The 23,971-nt window shown below is 42.5% G+C and overlaps 1 protein-coding gene across 2 annotated transcripts in view; it reads left to right on the top strand.

Annotated features, from left to right (window-relative positions):
* UQCC1 (ubiquinol-cytochrome c reductase complex assembly factor 1) overlaps window positions 1-23,971 on the top strand; it is a 163,900-nt gene that overhangs the window by 39,351 nt on the left and 100,578 nt on the right. For both annotated transcript variants that reach the window (XM_073572379.1, XM_073572378.1), the window contains exons 5-6: window positions 5,618-5,690; window positions 7,988-8,045. In XM_073572379.1, the coding sequence (XP_073428480.1) occupies window positions 5,618-5,690; window positions 7,988-8,045 (131 nt within the window). The remainder of the gene's footprint in view (window positions 1-5,617; window positions 5,691-7,987; window positions 8,046-23,971) is intronic.

Here is a 23,971-nt window from a genome sequence, read left to right as displayed (position 1 = left end):
AATTGGACAACAACTTTTGGGGTCCAATTTCTCCTGTTACCCTTGGGAAAATAAAAAAATTGGGGACTAAAAGATCATGTTTGTGGAAAAAATTGATTATTTTGATTTTCACACCCGGGCATTATAAACTTCTGTGAAGCCCTTGGGGGTTCAAAGTGCTCACCACACATCTAGATAAGTTCCTTGGGGGGTCTAATTTCCAAAATGGTGTCACTTGTGGGGGGTTTCCACTGTTTAGGCACATCAGGGGCTTTCCAAACGCGGCATGGCGTCCGATCCCAATGCCAGCCAAAAAAGTCAAATGGCGCTGCTTCCCTTCCGAGCTCTGCCATGTGCCCAAATAGTGGTTTACCCCCACATATGGGGTATCAGCGTACTCAGGACAAATTGCACAATAACTTTTGGGGTCCTGTTACCCTTGTAAAAATAAAAATTGAGGGTGAAAAGATCATTTTTGTGGAAAAAAATTATTTTTTTTAATTGTACAGCTGTGCGTTATAAACTTCTGTGAAGCCCTTGGGGGTTCAAAGTTCTCACCACATATCTAGATAAGTTCCTTGGGGGGGTCTAGTTTCCAAAATGGGGTCACTTGTGGGGGGTTTCCACTGTTTAGGCACATCAGGGGCTCTCCAAATGTGACATGGCGTCCGATCTGAATTCCAGCCAATTTTTGCATTGAAAAAGTCAAATGGCACTCCTTCCCTTCTGAGCTCTGACTTGCGCCGAAACAGTGGTTCCCCCCACATATCAGGTATCAGTGTACTCAGGACAAATTGCACAATAACTTTTGTGTCCATTTTCTCCTGTTACCCTTAGTAAAATAAAAATAATTGGACCTGAAGTAATTTTTTTGTGAAAAAAAGTTAAATGTTAATTTTTTTTTTTTTAAACATTCAAAAAAATTCCTGTGACGCACCTGAAGGGTTAATAAACTTCTTGAATGTGGCTTTGAGCACCTTGAGGGGTGCAGTTTTTAGAATGGTATCACTTTTGGGTATTTTCTATCATATAGACCCCTCAAAGTGACTTCAAATGTGATGTGATCCGTAAAAATAAAATGGTGTTGCAAAAATGAGAAATCGCTGGTCAACATTTAACCCTTATAACTTTCTAAGAAAAAAAATTTTGGTTTCAAAATTGTGCTGATATAAAGTAAACATATGGGAAATGTTATTTATTATGTTTTTTGTGTGCCATATCTCTGTGATTTAAGGGCATAAAAATAAGTTGGAAAATTGCGAAAAATTTTCGCCAAATTTCCGTTTTTTTCGCAAATAAACGCAAGTTATATCAATGAAATGTTACCACTAACATGAAGTGCAATATGTCACGAGAAAACAATGTCAGAATCACCGGGATCCATTGAAGAGTTCCAGAGTTATTACCTCATAAAGGAACAGTGGTCAGAATTGTAAGAATTGGCCCGGTCAAGAACGTGCAAACCACCCTTGGGGGTAAAGGGGTTAATAGGTTTGTCAGAGTGACAGGATCTCTTAAAATAGCTGATTATGTGATGTCAGAGTAGTGTGCCCTCCATCGTTCAACTTGAATAAAACGGCACTGTAAACTATGTTCCAAATTATTATGCAAAAAGAGTTTAGGAGTGATAAAGTTAGAATTTTTTTGTTTGTCATTTAAACTCATTGATGGTGATGTGTGTCAGGGCTCTTTATATCACTGAAAGCAATTGCAGATACCTGTGCAAATTAGTTTGGCAGGTGTGTCCAAATAAAGGCAAGACTACTTAAGAAGGCTGTTCCACATTATTAAGAAGCCTACATTTTTTGCCAAAATGGGAAAGAAAAAGGATGTGTCAGCTACTGAGAAGCAACAAATTGTGGAGTATTTAGGTCAATGCATGACTACAATCAACATTGCCAAGACACTTCATCGTGATCATCGCACAATCAAGAAGTATGTAGCTGATTCCCAGCACACGCGTCTGCGTGCTAAGGAAAAATTGAGGACTCTTTCCAACAGGCAATTGCGTCAGGTTAAAAGAGCAGCTGCAAAAATGCCTTGTCATAGCAGCAGACAAGTTTTTGAAGCTGCCAGTGCCTCCAACGTCCCCCGAACAACAAGATGCAGGGTCCTTCAGAGGTTTGCAGCTGTGCGTAAGCCATCCTGTCGACCACCTCTATCCACTGCACACAAGCAGAAACGGCTCCAGTGGGCCAAACAATACATGAAGACTGACTTCCAAAGTGTTTTGTTCACCGATGAGTGCCGTGCAACGCTCGATGGTCCAGATGGATGGAGTGGAGGATGGCTGGTTGATGGACACCCCATGAAAACACGGCTAAGGACAAGGAGGATGTGGAGTAATGTTTTGGGCTGGAATCATGGGGAGAGAGATTGTTGGCTCCTTTAGGATCCCTGAAGAGGTAAAGATGAACTCCATAATCTATGTGGAGTTTCTAAAACAGCACTTCCTGCCATGGTTCAAGAGGAAGAACCGTGCTTTCCGCAGCAAGATCATTTTCATTCATGATAATGCACCGTCTCATGCTGCAAATAACACATCTGCATCTCTGGCTGCTATGGGCATAAAAGAGGACAAACTTATGGTGTGGCCACCATCTTCCCCTGACTTCAACCTCATTGAGAACCTCTGGAGCATCATCAAAAGGAGTGTCTATGATGGTGGGAGGCAGATCACATCTAAGCAACAGCTCTGGGAGGGTATTCTGTCCACATCCAAAAGAACTGAAGCACAAACCATCCAAAAACTGACAAATTCAATGGACGAGAGAGTTCAGAAGCTTCTTTCGAACAAGGGGTCCTATGTGCAAATGTAACATCACCTAGAATAAAGTTTTGACTTGAAAACTGTTTGATTTCATTTTGTAATAAGCTGATAATGCTTATAATTTCACAATTGACCATTTTTTATTGTTCAAAATAAAAATAAAAATGTTAAACTCTGCTGTGCATAATAATTTGGAACATGCATTTTGAGTGTTTCTTATTTTTAAAAATATACTGTTTTCATAGGCAGTTTGTTCAAAAACATTGCAATTATGCTAGAATATTAGATGACCGGAAAATAACAATGACTGCACTTCATATAGGAAATTTAGGGAAAATATGAGGAAATATTTTTTGCATAATAATTTGGAACACAGTGTAATGTGAGGTTGTACAACTGAAAAACCTCTCTGAACCTAATGCAAAGCATATTTTCTGGTGTATTAAAGATAATGGTGAAATAATCAAGGCTGGCCTTTTTTATCCCCAGCGCTTGATCCAAAGTCCACTGCAGAAAAGGTGCCGAATTCACTCAGAGGACTTGAGTACATTTCTACTATAATTTTATAAAATGTTTGTGGCATACGTTGGAGTACATCTGACAGGCCATTTAAAGCTCCATTAAGCTGATCCCACTTTCAATAAGTTGCCATAGCCGGTGTAAAAATGCCGTAAGTCGCCAAATTTTTGCGCAACTACATTTTGCATTAAAAATTGCCACTTTTGAACACCAATTTAATGGCATACATTTCTTAGTGAATTCCCCCCTATTAACCTTTGAATGCACAGATCTAAAAAATGTTAGAATTGCATGCCACCAATAATAATAGTGATTGCTAGGGCTTCCATGCCACGGTCTCCCATATTGGAGACTGTGTAATCCATTGTCCCTTTATAATGTTCTTCAGAACCTGCTTTATAGTTACCCCAGGGGTACTTGTATGTCTAGGGTAGGACTGGGCAAATAAATTTCCCAAGGGACCACCTGAGAGACTGTGACTGTTGTGGAGGGCCGAATCAATGGGCTGACATTCAGCTCAATATTAATATTAACGTATATTATTATTTTTTTGCCTGATATTGCGCAGAGTTATGTACCATATGTTGATTATCTACTACTGCTAATACATGATAGGGCTTATGTTAAGATCCATTCTCACAAGTAGCAGCTAATCAAAACTGTGTAATTTACAGTACTGCCTTTTTTTATAAATTGTATAAAAAGCAGAGAATCAGCCCTTGAAACTTGATAAACCACTCCCCTTCACAGTTTGATAGGATGCACAGCCCCTCAATCAATAGGATACCTCCAACCCCTCACATTGTATGATCGCCTTCCATAGTCCACCTATGACACATTATAATGGCCCCCCTCCCCACTACTCCAACACAGTATTATGTCCCCACAGTTCCCACCACAAGTACTAATAATAATAATAACAATAATAGTATAAAAAAATACTTTAGTCCCGATTCCAGATGCACTGCTCTGGTCAGAGGGAGGCTGCGCAGACCAGGTGCGATCTAGTGACATCATCGCACCTCCAGCACTGAGACTCAAACATAAAGATGAATGGTAGAACAGTGAGCCAACAGCTGCATCCTCCATCATTATCTTCTCTAGTATCTGTATCTTCAAGATCCAGATGCTATGGAAATTGAGACGCCAGATGAAGGTACCGCAATGCCATTCATCACCAGGCTCCCCAACTCGCTACAACACAATTGGTTCCAGCCCTTTGGATGTTCTGGTCCGTTCTGGAAAGCAGGACTGTGGAATTGGTAAGCCAACCCTCCGATTCTGACTTATAAATTTCCAACTCCGCGACTCTGACTCCCCAGCACTGGTCACTACTGAGCATGTGCATAAAGTGCAGCACAGATTGATCTCATCTTCGACTCCACAGCACTGGTCACTACTGAGCATGTACATAAAGTGCAGCTCAGATTCATCTCATCTACAACTCCACAACACTGGTCACTACTGAGCATGTACATAAAGTGCAACACAGATTCATCTCATCTACAACTCCTCAGCACTGGTCACTACTGAGCATGTACGTAAAGAGCAGCACAGATTCATCTCATCTACAGCTCCACAGCACTGGTCACTACTGAGCATGTGCATAAAGTGCAACACAGATTCATCTCATCTACAATTCCATAGCACTGGTCACTACTGAGCATGTGCATAAAGTGCAGCGCAGATTCATCTCATCTACAACTCCACAGCACTGGTCACTACTGAGCATGTGCATAAAGTGCAGTACAGATTCATCTCATCTACAACTCCACAGCACTGGTCACTACTGAGCATGTGCATAAAGAGTAGCACATATTTATCTCATCTACAACTCCACAGCACTGGTCACTACTGAGCATGTGCATAAAGTGCAGCACAGATTCATCTCATCTACAGCTCCACAGCACTGGTCACTACTGAGCATGTAGATAAAGTGCAGCACAGATTCATCTCATCTAAAAGCCGAGATCCTCAGATTAGGAACACAACAGAATTTTATAGGACATTTCAGAACTTCCCCAAATTCTTATGAGACCATTCACGGCACATCCTGCGGTGTACTACTGTACCTACCGTAATTTATTATATATTTTAGGAGTCAGTCCATTTTATACTGACTCTACAGCCTGATGGAAAGGATCAGCCGAAGGACTGGATGTGGCCCCAGGATCCAATTTGTTTTGCTATTAATAGGAATGGTCATACATTTTGGGGGATTTGTATGTAATGTAATTTGAGGTATTTATTATGAACTATTTTAGAAGATTACAAATTTATTCTCCCTACAAGTTTTGACTGAATGTGCTTGAGTTCTGAAATTGACATTTGTGTCTTTCACCTTCACAGAAAATTAAAATAGCTGCTCTACGCATGTATACTTGTTGTGTGGAACGAATTGATTATGATGAATTCTTTGAAAGTAAGTATTGTCTGCCTTTTATGTTGTTTTTTTTTTTTCTTTATCTATTTCCTTACAAGAACACACATTTAAAGGAAACAAATCGGCTACAGAAAGATTTTTAAACTTCATGGCTGAAATTTTGCGGTATTCCAAACACAAAATAGTTGGAAGCACGGCCAGGAGCAAGAAGGCTAATCCAAGAAGCAGGTCCCTACCAGCTTGTTCAGAGGTTTCTCAGAACACAGCACTAACTGTTTTTTATCAGGAATGCACACAATCACTGTATTTGAAGGAATCTTATGTAGATACTGCAAAATATATGCACAACATATATAGTCTGCAGATACAGTGGGGATAAAAAAATTTAGTCAGCCACCAATTGTGTAAGTTCTCCTAATTAAAAAGATGAGAGAGGCCTGTAATTGACATCATAGGTAGACCACAAATATGAGCGTCAAAATGAGAAAACAAATCCAGAAAATCACCTCGTCTGATTTGGCAAGATTTATTTTTCAAATTATGGTGGAAAATAAGTATTTGGTCACCTAAAAACATGCAAGATTTCTTGCTCTCACAGACCTGTAACTTCTTCTTTAAGAGGCTCCTCTGTCCTCCACTCATTACCTGTAGTAATGACACATGTTTGAACTTAGTATAAAAGAAACCTGTCCACAACCTCAAACAGTCACACTCCAAACTACACTATGGTGAAGACTTTGAAGAACCTAGAATATAAAACATATTTTCAGTTGTTTCACACTTTTTGCTAATTATATAATTCCACATGTGTTAATTCATAGTTTTGATGCCTTCAGAGTGAATCTACAATTTTCATAGTCAAGAAAATAGATAAAACTCTTTGAATGAGGTGTGTCCAAACTTTTGGTCTGTACTGTATGTATGTGTGTGTGTGTGTGTGTGTGTGTGTATATGTGTATATATATATATATATATATATATATATATATATATATATATTTACATACATACAGTACAGTCCAAAAGTTTGGACACACCTTCTCATTCAAAGAGTTTTATCTATTTTCTTGACTATGAAAATTGTAGATTCACTCTGAAGGCATCAAAACTATGAATTAACACATGTGGAATTATATAATTAGCAAAAAAGTGTGAAACAACTGAAAATATGTTTTATATTCTAGGTTCTTCAAAGTCTTCACCATAGTGTAGTTTGGAGTGTGACTTTGAGGTTGTGGACAGGTTTCTTTTATACTGATAAGTTCAAACAGGTGTCATTACTACAGGTAATGAGTGGAGGACAGAGGAGCCTCTTAAAGAAGAAGTTACAGGTCTGTGAGAGCAAGAAATCTTGCATGTTTTTAGGTGACCAAATACTTATTTTCCACCATAATTTGAAAAATAAATGTTGCCAAATCAGACAAGGTGATTTTCTGGATTTGTTTTCTCATTTTGACTGTCATAGTTGTGGTCTACCTATGATGTCAATTACATGCCTCTCTCATCTTTTTAAGTCGGAGAACTTGCACAATTGGTGGCTGACTAAATACTTTTTTCCCCCACTGTTTGAAATCCATAACATGTTAATTATTGCTGTTTATGTACCTCTTTGCATTGCAATGGGTGAAGTGGGCACCGTAACCGCACCATTCGCACATTCACACCGCTGCAGAATTTTCTCTGCGTATGTTCAGAAGTTGAGTATTTGCTGCAGATTTTATTTACAGATTCGTGCGTGCAAAATCTTTTTAGTGTAATACCGTGCCAGCAAAGTGGATTTCAACACATCTCATGTGAATGTTGCTGAAAACTTCTGCAATAAAAATGAATTACTTCATGCGACGCAAATATTTAAAATATGCTGTCAATTCTTTATTGGGAATTTATTGCAGATGTCATCCTTTGCAATGTACAGAGTGAAATCTGCTGTAAATCCACAGCGGAATAGGCACATAACACGTATATGGATTTTTCTGCAGCAAATCTGTTTCTTGTGAGCATTTTTGGAGGGCGAATAAATACAGATCTTCTGTAGCGGATTTGCGCACTGTCGCAGCACTTGAGGTTTTATATCCGCAACATGTCCGTCTATGAGTTGCCGGAGTGATTTGTATAGAAATGCTACTGCAAATTCAAAGTTTTTTTATTTTTGTAGCTGCAGATCTTGCTTCAGCTGAGAGGTCACATTGGCTCATGCTTAAACATAAAGATCCAAAACTGAATTTATTGCATAAGAAAGTGCAGCCACATGCAGTTATGAATATATGTATATGAATTGCTGCCCAATATTGGGGCAATCACCATATATAATATTATTGTCCCATTTTGTTTTGCAGAATGCAGTCTGCCTGATACATTGAATTCCTGGTTCCTTGTGACACAGCTACATGTGTGGTAAGTGACAGGCATCAAAGTTTACGAACACCTTTCTGTACCTAATTATGTAATGCCTCATTTACCTTGTGTTGGTGCTGCTTGGATGTTGAACACTCACTGTCTGGCAGGCATACAAAATGATGAACCCTTTTATTAAAAATGTTTTTTTTTTGGAAACTTAGAACCAGATTTCACAGTTCAAACTATATATTATGTAGATGAGCCCTGCTCCTTCAGCTGCTTGGAACAGGAAGTGACAGGAAGTGACAGGGTTTTTTTATCACAAGAAAAAAACTCAAAGGGACTAGTTAAGTCTCCAAAGAGGCTGGGAACATATTCTGAATTATATATTGGTCTTCCCCCATATAATCATTCAACAAATGGAAGGTAAATTGTAAACTCCAATAATCTAACCATTCAAGAAAAAGGGAGTACTATACAATAGATATGAACATGTATCAAAAAGTTTATTTACATAATCCCAAACAATGTAAAGTACTGATTAAAAGTTACAAGGACAAACAACTTAGAAAAGAAAATATATATTTGCACTGTTATGGTTATTTCTGTTTAATATAGAATATATTGTTCACTTTATACATGACACATAAATCTAATCCAAGATACTGTTCTAATCTCATTGTGGCTTCTCTATGTTTGAGGTAGCCTCTAATTACGCTGTATTTGACTCGCATATTCATCACTAAGTCTTTGGCTCCATGAAAATGGCTGCCGTCTTGCGCATGCGCCCTACAGCCTCCGTCCGGGTCTCCGCCTCTATAATAAAAGAAGAAATGATCCAGCTGAAGTGCTCTGGTGATTTATTGAGTGCTGTTCAGACAACAGAACATTGTTTACGCGTTTCTGGCTAATGTTCTGTTGTCTGAACAGCACTCAATAAATCACCAGAGCACTTCAGCTGGATCATTTCTTCTTTTATTACTGCTGTGCGGCCAGGTCAGGGCCGGATCCGAGTCTGAGGTGCGGTGAGGTCAGACGTGGGTGAGCTGGTCTTTCAAACCAATCTCCACCTCTATGTCCTCAGCCGCCAAGACATGCATGTCCATGGTGTTAGTAGGAGATTTCTCCATGACGTGTGTGCCTGGGGAGTGCTAAGACACAATGATCTATGTCCGGGTAAGAGGGCAGTGTGCATGCGCAATAGAAGACGTGACCAATTTAACCACCATATACAGTCATATGTTAAAGTTTGGGCACCCCTATTAATGTTAACCTTTTTTCTTTCTAACAATTTTGGTTTTTGCAACAGCTATTTCAGTTTCATATATCTAATAACTGATGGACTCAGTTATATTTCTGGATTCAAATGAGATTTATTGTACTAACAGGAAATGTGCAATCTGCATTTAAACAAAATTTGACCGGTGCAAAAGTATGGGCACCCTTATAATTTTCTTGATTTGAACACTCCTAACTACTTTTTACTGACTTCCTGAAGCACTAAATTGGTTTTGTAACCTCATTGAGCTTTGAACTTCATAGCCAGGTGTATCAAATCATGAGAAAAGGTATTTAAGGTGGCCACTTGCAAGTAGTTCTCCTATTTGATTCTCCTATGAAGAGTGGCATCATGGGCTCCTCAAAACAACTCTCAAATGATCTGAAAACAAAGATTATTCAACATAGCTTTTCAGGGGAAGGATACAAAAAGTTGTCTCAGAGATTTAACCTCTCAGTTTCCACTGTGAGGAACATAGTAAGGAAATGGAAGAACACAGGTACAGTTCTTGTTAAGCCCAGAAGTGGCAGGCCAAGAAAAATATCAGAATGGCAGAGAAGAAGAATGGTGAGAACAGTCAAGGACAATCCACAGACCACCTCCAAAGACCTGCAGCATCATCTTGCTGCAGATGGTGTCACTGTGCATCGGTCAACAATACAGCGCACTTTGCACAAGGAGAAGCTGTATGGGAGAGTGATGCGAAAGAAGCCGTTTCTGCAAGCACGCCACAAACAGAGTCGCCTGAGGTATGCAAAAGCACATTTGGACAAGCCAGTTACATTTTGGAAGAAGGTCCTGTGGACTGATGAAACAAAGATTGAGTTGTTTGGTCATACAAAAAGGCGTTATGCATGGAGGCTAAAAAACACAGCATTCCAAGAAAAACACTTGCTACCCACAGTAAAATTTGGTGGAGGTTCCATCATGCTTTGGGGCTGTGTGGCGAATGCCGGCACCGGGAATCTTGTTAAAGTTGAGGGTCGCATGGATTCAACTCAGTATCAGCAGATTCTTGACAATAATGTGCAAGAATCAGTGACGAAGTTGAAGTTACGCAGGGGATGGATATTTCAGCAAGACAATGATCCAAAACACCGCTCCAAATCTACTCAGGCATTCATGCAGAGGAACAATTACAATGTTCTGGAATGGCCATCCCAGTCCCCAGACCTGAATATCATTGAACATCTGTGGGATGATTTGAAGCGGGCTGTCCATGCTCGGCGACCATCAAACTTAACTGAACTGGAATTGTTTTGTAAACAGGAATGGTCACAAATGCCTTCATCCAGGATCCATGAACTCATTAATAGCTACAGGAAGCGACTAGAGGCTGTTATTTTTGCAAAAGGAGGATCTACAAAATATTAATGTCACTTTTATGTTGAGGTGCCCATACTTTTGCACCGGTCAAATTTTGTTTAAATGCAGATTGCACATTTTCTGTTAGTACAATAAACCTCATTTGAATCCAGAAATATAACTGAGTCCATCAGTTATTAGATATATGAAACTGAAATAGCTGTTGCAAAAACCAAAATTGTTATAAAGGAAAAAAGGTTAACATTAATAGGGGTGCCCAAACTTTAACATATGACTGTATTGTCATGTCCGCCATGTCTGTCATGTTCGCCATGTCTGTCATGCCGCAAAATGCCTGGAGCAGTGTGCACGCATGCCTTACCTCATGGCTGCACGCTGTTGCTGGATAACCATCTGTCTCTGTCTGGTTCTGCAATCCGCTGTATTCCTGGAACCCCTGATCATGTGACCTTTCCTATGTTCCAGCCCTTCTCTGGTTCTGCAATCCGCTGTATTCCTGGAACCCCTGATCATGTGACCTTTCCTATGTTCCAGCCCTTCTCTATGGTTCTACCCAGGCTGTTCTAGCAATGCTCTCTATGATCCTGGAGGATCTGATCCCAAAGTCCCTCCCTGGTCTTGACCCGGAAGTACTAGTGCTATGGTGCTATATCAGACTGCCCCTCCCTATGGTCAGGGCCTGAGTATCGTGTTGCTTCCCTGCATGGCTGCTTGGTCTGCTCGGTCGCTCTCTGTATTCTGTGCCCCTGCACTCTGCCCTGTCGTGCATCTCTGCACACGCTCTGTGCTTGTACTCTGCCTCCTGTCTCGTGTCATGTCTTGTGTTGTCTCTCGTGCCATGTTTGTCTTTGCTTGTTCTTCCTTGCTCTTATCTATGGTGCTCTGTTGTGCCTCCTGGCACACGCCCCATTCCTCCTCTCTTCCCTATGGTGCTCTGTAGTGCCTCCTGGCACACGCACCATTCCTCCTCTCTTACCTTTGGTGCTCTCTTGTACATTTCCAGGCTAGTCTCAAGGCTCTGCCTTGACCCGGCTCTGGGCTTCGGCCTACGCTCCACTGCTAGCTCTGTTCTCGCACTGACCGTACTCTGTGTTTCTGCCTACGTTCCCGCTCCTGGTTCCGTACCCTGCCTAGTCTTGCCTTGTTTCTTACTTTGCCTTGCCTTGCTTCTTCGTGTGCCCTTTGCATGCGCCTGGCCTTCCTTGCCTCCTGCTTGTGCCTCAGCCGTGTCCGCCCTAGCCGTGCCCGCCTGCTTGTCCCTCAGCCGTACTCGTCGGTCAGTGACAGCTGTGTCGCCTGCTATGCCCCAGCCGGGTTCGCTGGAGTCTTGCCCGCCTGTTTGTGCTGCAGCCCGTCCAGCTAGCCAGTGCCCCAGCCATTCTCTCTGTGCTTCCTTGCACTCACGCTGTCTCTGCACTGTGCCCTCCGTGCTTCTCTTAGCATGTGCAGGCCCTCGCCTGCCCTGTGGCATACCTCCCCGTGCGTTTGTAAAAGTACGCGCAGGTCTTGCCATGTACCCTGTCGTGCCCTCTCGCGCGCACAGGTCCTAGCCTGTACTCTGTCCCTGTCGTGCCCTCTGCACACGCAGGACTCTGCTTTTAACACTGACCCTTTCGTGCCCTCTTCACACGCAGGACTCTGTCTTGAACCCTGACCCTGGTGTGTCTCTCTGCACGCGCAGGACTATGCCTTGAACCCTGACCCTGGCGTGCCCCTCTGCACACGCAGGACTCTGTCTTGAACCTGACCCTGGCATATCTCTCTGCACGCGCAGGACTCTGTCTTGAACCTGACCCTGGCATATCTCACTGCACGCGCAGGACTCTGCCTTGAACCCTGACCCTGGCATGCCCCTGTGCACACGCAGGACTCTGCCTTGAACTATGACCCTGGCGTGCCCTCTGCACGCGCAGGACTCTGCCTTGTCCCTTGTGCCTTGGCGTGTCTCTACATACGCATCCTGTCTTGTATGTTGAACTTTGAACTCTGGCGTGTCCCCTACACACGCACCTTGCCCTGGACCCTGGTGTGCCCCTAGCACGCACCCTGCCTGGAATCTTGCCTTGGACCTCGGCATGTTCCCTAACACGCACCATGCCTGGAGATCTGTCGTGCCTCCTTGCTTGTACCCTGGTTTGCCTGCTGGATTCCCGGAACCTGCCATCACTGCCAGAGATCGTAAGCATGAAGTCTACAGCCTGATGCCCTGATCCCTGCTAGCTGTCCGGAGTCCGATGCCATCGTGTCCTTGCCGGTAACCAGGCTTGCCTTCTAGCACATACTATTCCATGGACCTTGGCGTGCCACGCATGCACCTTGCCGTGTTTGCTTGTTATCACGTTTTGCACTGAATGTTATCCTGAGCTTGTCTTAATGAAGATACCTTGAACTTACGTCTTGTCTTGCTTCCTGCACGTCCTTGTCGTCAGACACTCGTACCTAGTGTCTACCTGAGCCGGCCGTCTGGTGCCAGCAGTCGTGGTGGCTCACCCCCTTGGTCTTGCCCCTGACACTCCCTGTATAGGGGGTGGTTCCTCACAAGGTCAGCTCGCCCTAGGTGGGTGGGTGCCACGACCCAGAGGGTCCACTCTAAAGAAAAAGTCGACTCAGCGTAAGCTGACCTCGTCACATATATAAGATCAGCCTCACATTTAAAACCCTATTCCCTGTGAAAAAGCTACCGCGAAATGCACTTCGGTATCGCACCGGACTCTAGCATGCTGAATAGGATTTGTCAAGTAAGTACACCAGCCTCATCAGGGCTAAGATCCATTTACTGTTTTATGCTGCTGGTATTGTGAAATCCGATGATCGGTTCTCTGGGCTCTCAGACTGAGAAGCCCTGAAATATTAGGATTGATAGACAGACACATGATATACTAAAATAACTTTAAGTTACTTAAAAGTAATGTAGCTGAAATGTCCCTGCTGGGATTCTCTCTGCGATGTCGGTAGACTGGACTCTAAGAGTTATTACACTGACATTTATGTTACACCTAAAAAATACACACAATTTTCCTAAATTGCAGATTTGTTACTTGTGAAAATATTTAACACCCAGGTAATATTTTTCCTTTTCATCTGAGGAGTAAATAGTCAAAAAAAAATATTGTTTAATCTAGCATTATTGAAAAGGTCAGCGTATGTTGTGGCAAGGGAAAAGGTATATATCTTAACGTGTAACAGGAACCGCGCAGAAGTACATTCAAACATTTGCTAACATGCCGGCAAGAGCTAACACATCGTAAATTGAGCTGATTACTGGGGTTGTCTCTAGCTGAAATGTATGGGGCCTTATTTAAACCCGGCAGTATTTTTAATGTCCTGGGTCGCCAAACTGTTTCCTTCTGGGCTGGAATCCCCCTGTCCAGCCGCAGAGATGGAATGCAGCGGTTTTCTGTTCATTTATCCCACTGCCGGGGTTATGATGTGATATTTAGAAATGTATTTGACCTTGAAGATTTTGATGGACTTAGTGGAATTAACATTTACATATGCCGAGGATTTCCAAAATCTATTCCATCCTTATAATTGCCTAATTCTGCTGAGCCAGTTTTACCATCCACAATTTATTCTGAGATCCAATTTTTGCACTTTTGATACTTTTTTTTTCTCCTAAGGAGAAGTGTACACTTATAAAAGGGATTGTTCACCATTTTTATATTTTTATAACTTATTAATGGACCCAGAGAAGTGAGAAAAAAAAATAAAAAAAACAATTGGTACTCTGCTCCCAGACTGGCCATGGTCTTCTGTAGGCAGGGCTGCTTCCCCTCCAGATCTCCTGGCATCAACATCTAGTTGGGGTTGGCACAATGTAACCGCTGCAGCCAGTCTGGAGCCGCCACACGTCAGGACGTCATGTGACCGTTGCTGCCAATCATTGGCCGCCTTTTGGCTGCAGTGGTCCAAGTTTGCCCAAGCCGAGCGGAATGACTGTCAACACTTCTGCTGATCAGTGGCCACTGACTGCCTGAAGCTCTTCTGTTCTGTACAGTTTACATCCAGCCACAGTCAGCTGTGATCACAGCTGATCAGCAGGGGGTGCCAGGGGTCAGATCCCATAGCTAGGCTTGATGGGTGTTGGAACCCCACCAATCTTATATTGATGGCTTATTAGGAGGATAATCATTAGTATGAAAATAGTGCACTACCCCTTTAAATGTTTCCATTACCAATAAATGGCACAATCGCTGTGGCTGTATGTTAGAAGTAGTCCAAGGAGAAATGTGTCTAACTTTTCAGATGCTATATCTTTTTTTTTCCTTCCCTCTTCTGTTTTCTTTACATACGCACTTTCCCTTTCCTTTCCCACTGAGTGGACAGCTTTTCCAAAGGCCTTGCTGTGTGCTGTAAACCTGCTGCCATCCCTTGGTGCACCTCTATCTCAGCATACCCTAAAATAATTCCCTAAATGTCGTCTCGTTTGTAGTGAGACTACGATTCAAGCTCAAAGACTTGAATTCACCTGGTTTTGGCTACCCCACCTGAGAGCGGCATGAGATTGTGGCAGAGACCCTGACTCCAGCAATGTATCACTTACTTTACTGGATCCTGAAGTTTTGATTAAAAATAGTTCTCTCTGCTACAGATCTACCAGTTCTCTAAGTTCTGAGCTCTACATAACCCTTCCCACACCACTGATTGGCAGCTTTCTGTATATGCACAGTATACACAGAAAGCTGCCAATCAGTGGTGGGCGTGTGATTGGACTACATGACAGCAAGTTTACAAGTCTAATAGAAAAAAATCTACTGATAAAACAGTAAGTACCTCAGTAAGTGTTGTTGGAATTGAGATCTCTTCCCATAAATTATGCTGTTCTTAGATTGGGTAGCAAAAACCTGGTGACATTTTCCCTTTAATAAGCCCCGATAGACTGTATTAGGGCTTGCACTCATCTGCATAAGTAAAATCGCTTCGATGTTGTTCCTGAAAAGTGGGATGGGTGTCGTGCAGTTTTTATCGAGTAGCATCCGTATGATAACCGAATGACATGCAATCCGTATGCAGTGCGTTTTTAACATCAGCTTTTACATACAGTAATTTGTAATTTAAAGCTAGTTTTCCAAGTAATAAAGCAATCTTATTCACTGATTTAGATAGAATAAATAGGTTAGATGACTTGTAAATAGTTAAAGGGAACCCGTCACCCCCCCCCCCCCAGGCCTATTAAAGTAAAAGAGACACCTTCAGCAGCACTAAGGCTGCATTCTGTGGAGGTGGCTCTCATGTTTATTATCCCTAGGAACGCTGAAATAATGAGTTTCATAAATTTCCTGCCATACCTCTATTGAGTCAGGGAGGTATGTTTTCTCCCCCTATGTCAACCGTCTTGCACCCATCCATCATCCCCCTCTGACCTCCGGGCGCCGCCTCCGCTCTTTCTCGTGAAGTCACCGGCGCCTGCGCTCTGCAATCAGTTTTCAGGCATGCTCCGTGCGCGCTGCCCAGGAACTTACATCAGATGATGTAAGGATATCGCGCCTTCAGTGAGGATCTCTGCACCTGTCTCCCAGCTCGCTATGACGCTGCCGACGTATTCCGGTGGAGGAAAGCGGCGGAGGGAGATGGGGACAGGCGCAGAGATCCTCACTGCCCATGCGTCAGATTCCCAAACCCGTAGTGTGAATACATCATAACACACTGCGGCGCGGGATCTGGGGCCTCCGCTACACGCAGGCACGATCGCCTTACATCACCTGATTTAAGTTCCCAGCCAGCGCGCACGGCGCATGCCCGAGAACTGATTGCAGAGTGCAGGAGCTGGTGACGTCACGAGAAAGCGAGGAGGTGGCGCCCGGAGGCCAGACGGGGTTGATGGACGGCTGCGAGGCACTTGAGTCAGGGAGAGAAAACATACCTCCCTGACTCAATAGAGGCATGGCAGGAAATTTATAAAACTCAATATTTCAGTGTTCCTAGGGATAGTAAACATAAGAGCCACCTTCACAGAATGCAGCCTTAGTGCTGCTGAAAGTGGCTCTTTTATACAAATAGGCCCTGGGGGGGGTGACAGGTCCCCTCAAGCACCCAACATATAATAAACTAGAACCCTTTACTGCCTTTCATGTGGCACTAGAGTGTGTTTAGCCTATTTATACCTATTAAATTATTCATTTTTTAATAAAATGGTGTGAGATCCCCGATTTTTTTTTTTTTTTTTTTTTTTTTTTTTTTTCTTTCTTTTTTTTATAACCAGCTGAGAGAAAGCACACAGCTGGGAGCTGGTGTTACTATTCTGGGAAGGGACAAATCTCCATGGACCTTCCCAGCCTATTAATAACCGCACATAGCGGCCTTCTTAGTATTTATTGGTTATTTAAAGGGGGACCCCAATAAAATGAAGTGGGATCCCCCTATTTTTAATAACCAGCAAATGCTAAGCAGACATCTGCAGGTTGATATTTAAAGGCTGGAAAGGGGGCGTGGATAATAGCCAGAAATGGTGCATCACTTCGGCTCTTGCCCTGGTGCGTTGGCAATCTGGGTAATGTTTTTGGGGTTGATGTCAAGTGTGTAATGTCCCGAGGGGAGATTCTTGCTGCCCGTGTTGCTCTGAGGATGGTGCAGATCTCCTACATATGATGTGGTCCTGCCCTGCCCTACAGAACTTTTGGGTACAAACACTTAATTTGACTCAGTAGGTAATGGGAGTGGATCTTATAAGGAACCCGCTGACGTGTGTATTGGGATGCATGGAGGATATTGCAGTTGATGAGTGGGGGAAGCTGAGAATAGCCAGAATCCTGTATGCTGCCAGAAAGCTCATTGCGGCCCACTGGTTAGATGACAAACCGCCAGTTAGACAGGAACTGATTAATAAGGTTAACTTTATTATTTTGATGGAACAGAACATATATGCGAAAAGAGGTTAACACATGCAGTTTGAGAATGTGTGGGGTGGCTGGATGGAGCGCCCAGACCTGGCTTCGGAGGCTCTTATGAGAGAAAGAATGCGTCTACCTACGCGCCCTTCACCCTCTGTGTTGGTACTTTAACCCCTTCACCCCCAAGGGTGGTTTGCACGTTCATGACCGGGCCAATTTTTACAATTCTGACCACTGTCCCTTTATGAGGTCATAACTCTGGAACGCTTCTATGGATCCCGGTGATTCTGACATTGTTTTCTCGTGACATATTGTACTTCATGTTAGTGGTAAAATTTCATTCAAATAACTTGCGTTTATTTGTGAAAAAAACGGAAATTTGGCAAAAATTTTGAAAATTTCGCAATTTTCCAACTTTGAACTTTTATGCCCTTAAATCACAGAGATACGGCACACAAAAAGCTTGATAACTAACATTTCCCACATGTTTACTTTACATCAGCACAATTTTGGAACCAAATTTTTTTTTTGTTAGGAAGTTATAAGGGTTAAAAGTTGACCAGCGATTTCTCATTTTTACAACACCATTTTATTTTTAAGACCACATCACATTTGAAGCCACTTTGAGGGGTCTATAGGATAGAAAATACCCAAAAGTGACACCATTCTAAAAACTGCACCCCTTAAGGTGCTCAAAACCACATTCAAGAAGTTTATTAAGCCTTTAGGTGCGTCACAGGAATTTTTTTGAATATTTAAAAAAAAATGAACATCTAACTTTTTTTCACAAAAAAAATACTTCAGGTTCAATTTTTTTTATTTTACCAAGGGTAACAGGAGAAATTGGACTGCAAAAGTTATTGTACAATTTGTCCTTAGTACGCTGATACCTGATTTGTGGGGGGGAACGACTGTTTCGGCGCATGGCAGAGCTCAGAATGGAAGGAGCGCCGTTTGACTTTTTCAATGCAAAATTGGCTGGAATTCAGATCGGACGCCATGTCACATTTGGAGAGTCCCTGATGTACCTAAACAGTGGAAACCCCCTACAAGTGACCCCATTTTGGAAACTAGACCCCCCAAGGAACTTATCTAGATATGTGGTGAGAACTTTGAACCCACAAGGGCTTTACAGAAGTTTATAACGTACAGCGGTACAATTAAAAAATCATATTTTTTCCACAAAAATGATCATTTCACCCCAATTTTTATTTTCCCAAGGGTAACAGGACCCTAAAAGTTATTGTGCAATTTGTCCTGAGTATGCTGATACCCCACATGTGGGGATAAACCATTATTTGGGCGCATGGCAGAGCTCGGAAGGGAAGCAGCGCCATTTGACGTTTTTGGCTGGAATTGAGATCGGACATCATGTCGCAATTGGAAAACCCCTGATGTACCAAAACAGTGGAAACCCCCCACAAATGACACCATTTTGGAAACTAGACCCCCTAAGGAACTTATCTAGATGTGTGGTGAGAACTTTGAACCCCCAAGGGCTTCACAGAAGTTTATAACATAAAGCCGTACAATTAAAAAATCATATTTTTTCCACAAAAATGATCTTTTCACCCTCAATTCTTATTTTTCCAAGGGTAACAGCACCCTAAAAGTTATTGTGCAATTTGTCCTGAGTATGCTGATACCCCACATGTGGGGGTAAACCACTATTTGGGCGCATGGCAGAGCTCGGAAGGGAAGCAGCGCCATTTGACGTTTTTGGCTGGAATTGAGATCGGAGACCATGTTGCGATTGGAAAACCCCTGATGTACCTAAACAGTGGAAACCCCCCACAAATGACACCATTTTGGAAACTAGACCCCCCCAAGGAACTTATCTAGATGTGTGGTGAGCACTTTGAACCCCCCAGTGCTTCACAGAAGTTTATAACGCCCGGGCGTGAAAATAAAAAATTCGTATTTTTTCCACAAACATGATCTTTTAGTCACCATTTTTTTATTTTCCCAAGGGTAACAGGCGAAATTGGACCCCAAAAGTTGTTGTCCAATTTGTCCTGAGTATGCTGATACCCCATATGTGGGAGAAAACTACTGTATGGGAACACGTCGGGGATCGGAAGTGAAGTAGTGATGTTTTGGAATGCAGACATTGATGGAATGGTCTGCGGGTGTCATGTTGCCTTTCGAGAGCCCCTAATGTACCTAAACAGTGGAAACCCCCCACAAATGACCCCATTTTGAAAACTAGACCCCCTAAGGAACTTATCTAGATGTGAGGTGAGCACTTTGAACCCCCAAGGGCTTCACAGAAGTTTATAATGCCCGGGCATGAAAAAAAAAAAAAAATCGTATTTTTTCCACAAACATGATCAATTAGTCCCCAATTTTTTCATTTTCCCAAGGGTAACAGGAGAAATTGGACCCCAAAAGTTGTTGTCCAATTTGTCATGAGTACGCTGGCACCCCATATGTGGGAGAAAACTACTGTATGGACACACGTCGGGGCTCGGAAGGGAAGCAGTGCCATTTTGGAATGCAGACTTTGATGGAATGGTCTGCGGGTGTCATGTGCGTTTGGAGAGCCCCTGATGTACCTAAACTATTGAAACTCCCAACAGGTGACCCCATTTTGGACACTAGACCCCCACGGAACTTATCTAGATGTGTGGTGAGCACTTTGAACCCCCAAGTGCTTCACAGAAGTTTATAACGCTCGGACGTGAAAATAAAAAACATCATTTTTTTTCCACAAAAATGATATTTTTGCCCCCAATTTTTTATTTTCCTAAGGGTAACAGGAGAAATTGGACCCCAAAAATTGTTTTGCAATTTGTCCTGAGTAGGCTGATACCCTACATGTGGGGGTAAAACACTGTTTGGGCGCATGGCAGAGCTTGGAAGGGAAGGAGCACCATATGACTTTTTCAACTCAGAATTGGCTGGAATTGAGATCAGACACAATGTTGCATTTGGAGAGCCCCTGATGTGCCCAAACAGTGGAAACCCCCAATTCTAACTCCAACCCGAACCCCAACACACCCCTAACCATAATCTCAGCCCTAACCCTAGCCCTAACCCTAGCCCTAATGGAAAAATGGAAATAAATACATTTTTTAAATTTTATTATTTTTCCCTAACTAAGGGGGTGATAACGGGGGGTTTGATTTACTATTTATGGCGGTTTTTATTTTTGGCAGCTGTCGCACGCTAAAAGACGCTTTTTATTGTAAAAATAGTTTTTGCATCACCACATATTGAGAGCTATAATTTTTCCGTATTTTGACCCACCGAGTCATGTGAGATCTTATTTTTTGCGGGACGAGTTGACGTTTTTATTGGTACCATTTTCGGGCACGTGACATTTTTTTGATCGCTTTTTATTCCGATTTTTGGGACGCAGAATGAACAAAAACCAGCGTTTCATGAATTTCTTTTGGGGGAGTGCGTTTACACCGTTCCGCGTGCGGTAAAATTGATAAAGCGGTTTTATTCTTCGGGTCAGTACGGTTACAGCGATACCTCATTTAGGTCGTTTTTTTATGTTTTGTCGGTTTTATGCAATGAAAACTATTTTATATAAAAAATAATTATTTTTGCATCGCTTTATTCTGCGAGCTATAACTTTTTTATTTTTTCGCTGATTATGCTGTGTGGCGGCTCGTTTTTTGCGGGACAAGATGACGTTTTCAGCGGTACCATGGATATTTATATGCGTCTTTTTGATCGCGCGTTATTGCACTTTTTGTTTGGCGGTATGATAATAAATCATTATTTTTTGCTTCGTTTTTTTATTTATTTTTTAAGGGGTTCGCTAAAGGGGTTAACTAATGGGACAGTTTTATAGGGCGGGTCGTTACGGACGCGGCGATACCTAATATGTGTACTTTTATTGTTTTTGTTTTTTTTTTTTTTTTTCAAAAAATGAATTTATTGGGGAATATTTTTTTTTTTTTTACTAATTTATTTGGCGATTTTTTTTAAAATTATTTTTACACTTTTTTTTTAAATTTTTTTTTTACTTTATTACATAGTCCCAGGTGGAACATCACTGTCCTGTGACAGATCGCTGATCTGTTACATCACAGATCACTGTGACAGATCAGCAATCTGTCACAGGCAGTGCACAAGGCTTCCTCATGCCTGCGCTTTGCAGGCACTGAGGAAGCCAGCTTCCTCCAGGCCCCCGAAGGCCCCCGTCGCCATCTTGGATCCGGGGGCCTGGAGGAAAGGAGTCCCCCGCAGCAGCGCTGCACATTGCGCTGCCGTGGGGGGCTCAGGGAAGCACGGAGGGAGCCCCCTCCCTGCCGATGCTTCCCTTTAACTCCCGGTACACCGCGATCATGTTTGATCGCGGTGTGCAAGGGGTTAACGTGTCGGGGGCGGTCCGTGACCTCCCCTGACACATAGTGCCGGGTGTCAGCGTATATAATCAGCTGACACCCGGCCGCGATCAGCGGCGCTCACCACGTGGGCGCCGCTGATCGCGCTAGACGTACTATCCCGTCCATGGGCATAGGGGCCCGGGTCCCATGGACGGGATAGTACGTCTGATGTCAGGAAGGGGTTAAACAGGGATCTTAAGTGACTGTCTCGAAAAAAGATTAAAAATGTGACATGGTGTGTGATAAGTGCAATGATTTAAAGGGATGAGGGGAGGGGATTTAGGATGTAAGTACAGTTATATTGCCTGTCAGGTTGAACATGGTTTATATTATATGCTAAAGTTAAATGTATTGTCAAAGTTTCATGCTGACAACTTTTAAATAAAAATCATCTGATTTAAAAAAAAAAAAAAAAAAAGTGTGTAATGTCCCCTGGCATCTAGCCCAGGGGTTAGAAATGGAGAGGAGTCTATAAGACATTCCCATTACTGCCCCCATAGATAATAAAAAGAACACATAGGGAAAAGTCCTTTAATTGTATAAAGCACTCCCTGACGAGAAAAGGCTAAGCAGACAGAACTGCCAATAAAAAACAAACAAAAACCCAATTTTTGGTTTTTTTTTTGCCAACATGCTCATTCCTCATGGGCCAGTGTGTTTACACAAGTTTAGTAATGGGGGACGACCGTTCACCGATTATCCACTCATCTTAAAGGGACTCTGTCACCAGGTTGTTTTTGTTAACTTGTCTGAGAGCAGCATAATTTAGTTAATGAGACCCCGAATCCAACAATGTATCACTTAGTTTACTGGGTGCAGCAGTTGCGATACCTTTTTAGATGTAGCAGGTAGCAGAGCTCAGAAAGCTAACCTCGACCACACTCCTGATGTGCATTTTTTTGTGTATATTGTTTATTGACAGTAAACTGCTAATCAGTGATGGGGTGGAGTTAGATCAGGGCTCATATGAGCACCAGTCCAAACAGTGCTAATCTTCTGTTGATATACAATCATTGTATTGAGACAACAGCACACAGCCTAATAAGTGGCACATCGCTGAATTCAGTGTCTCAACCCCCTACCTCACGCTACCCTCAGATAACAGCTAAAACCTGCTGACGAAATCCCTTTAAGTGACTGTTCAATCCCATGACTGGAAAGAGTCTCATCTGGTACAATTTTGATACAATTCCATACAAATGTGCCAGGTCTCCTAGTGTTACTCCTGGCCGCTCCTACAGTGTATATTGGATGGGCAGACAGGTGTTAGCTGTCACCAGCCTCTTCCTGCGTCTGTAAAAGTGTATTTTTTTTTTTATTAATAGTGGGTTGTCTACAAATTTGGGTAACCACCCTCAGTCTCATACATTGTATATCCATATCCATTTGTCCTGAATGATAATTACACAAACGCTCCAGCGGCTCAACCAAATCTAAGCTTCCCCAATCCATGGGCCAGAGATATTCGCAACCCCCATCTCCCTCATTCTAAATGTATTCTTACCTCCTCGTCATTCTCTGTCACTTTGATATGCTATTTGTATCGTGTTGCTTTTTGTGCTCAGCGTTTAGACTGCTGACGTAACTAGGTTAAATCGAAGTCTCCTTTTGCACATGGAAAAAATTGGTAATCTCTGACTGGCGAGGAACTGCGATTGACTTTATGAAAATGTTGTAAACAGGAATGCAATGTTACCTTTGTGGTTTGACAGTGATGAGTCAGACTTTTAATGTGCAGCCGGTCTTGCGTTACAGACAGCACTGATTATAGTCAGGGAACTTTATGGACTAAGAAAATAGACGTCTTTTATAATCCAGATTGCAGGCGTAGTTTAAAATGCCTTTTTTGCCCCCACCCCACCCCTCCTCAAAAAAAAAAATTGAGTTCATAAAAGTCTGTAAGTTGTTACCCAGTGATGCATCAAACATGAGAGATCATAGAAAGTGCGTTAGTTTGGGAAAGAGATAATCTGGTGTGGACTTTCACTCTGCATGATTTCTTTACAGAGATCCTGATTCCAGCAGTGTGTCACTTACTGGGCCACTTGCTGTAGTTTTAATAAAATCACTGTTTTATCAGTAGGATTTTATTGCTAGAAGACGAATAAAAATGCCATGTAGTCCTCTATATTCAAGAGCTCTCCCATCACTGATTGGCCTATGCACTTCTTACTCAGAAAGCTGTTAATCAGAGGGGTAGTGCAG

This window comes from Dendrobates tinctorius, unplaced genomic scaffold (assembly GCF_039654945.1).
Source record: "Dendrobates tinctorius isolate UK_male_01 unplaced genomic scaffold, ASM3965494v1 ptg000032l, whole genome shotgun sequence".
Classification (NCBI taxonomy): domain Eukaryota; kingdom Metazoa; phylum Chordata; class Amphibia; order Anura; family Dendrobatidae; genus Dendrobates; species Dendrobates tinctorius.
The sequence above is the reverse complement of the archived record's forward strand: the minus strand, read 5'-3'. Positions and strand labels throughout refer to the sequence as shown.